Source organism: Chiloscyllium plagiosum, chromosome 26 (assembly GCF_004010195.1).
Source record: "Chiloscyllium plagiosum isolate BGI_BamShark_2017 chromosome 26, ASM401019v2, whole genome shotgun sequence".
Lineage (NCBI taxonomy): Eukaryota > Metazoa > Chordata > Chondrichthyes > Orectolobiformes > Hemiscylliidae > Chiloscyllium > Chiloscyllium plagiosum.
Window position 1 is genome coordinate 28,996,241 of NC_057735.1, and position 669 is coordinate 28,996,909.

At 53.5% G+C, this 669-nt stretch overlaps 1 protein-coding gene across 1 annotated transcript in view; it reads right to left on the reverse strand.

The window, feature by feature from the left end:
* LOC122563222 (ubiquinol-cytochrome-c reductase complex assembly factor 2) overlaps positions 1 to 316 on the reverse strand; it is a 17,195-nt gene extending 16,879 nt beyond the window's left edge. The window contains exon 1 of the mRNA XM_043716800.1: positions 74 to 316. Coding sequence (XP_043572735.1) covers positions 74 to 211 — 138 coding nt within the window. The 5' untranslated portion in view covers positions 212 to 316. The remainder of the gene's footprint in view (positions 1 to 73) is intronic.
* Between the last annotated feature and the right edge of the window lie 353 nt (positions 317 to 669).

Here is a 669-nt window from a genome sequence, read left to right on the forward strand (position 1 = left end):
ATCCCTCCTGCCCCTCCCCCACCCCTCCGTCTTCCAATTCCCCCCCTCCAGCCCAGTCCCCCTCCCGGTTTACCTGGGAACTCTCCCCTTCTCGGAAACATTGCGCCACTCTCTGCCGGATGAAAGCCCCGAGATCTCGCCCCTTCTTGGTGTGATCGAGAGGCCACTCCTCACAGAGTTTCAGGAAGCGGCGGTACCGTGTTGCGGCCATGCTGAGGGCCCTGAGCCCGGTGTACAGCTTTCACCAGCCCCACCGGCACCAAGCCTCCAACCGCCAACAAATCAAAATGGCGCGAGCACGTGTGCGCATGTGCGGTCCCGGCAGCCTGGCCCCCACCTGAGCAGCAGCTGTCAATCATTACGCATTTCTGTCCACCCAGCTCTTGGAATTATTTGCATGAGTCGGAGTACAAGTTAATTTCGCAATTAGATTTTTTTTCAGTCAATATTTAGTGAATCTCCTGTGAAGTTGCTCAGAATCTCTCTGGTCTGGATTGGTTTCTAAACAGCTTGCAAAACCTGCTAGATCTATTGGAAGGCAACATGCATAAAGATGGATCACAGGAACCTCACCCAGCCTACAGGGTTATTGGACTAAACTTGGATGTTCCTGAGGCACAATGCAGATCAGGGCTATGTTTCAACAGGCAGGCTATAGTTGGTCTAAGC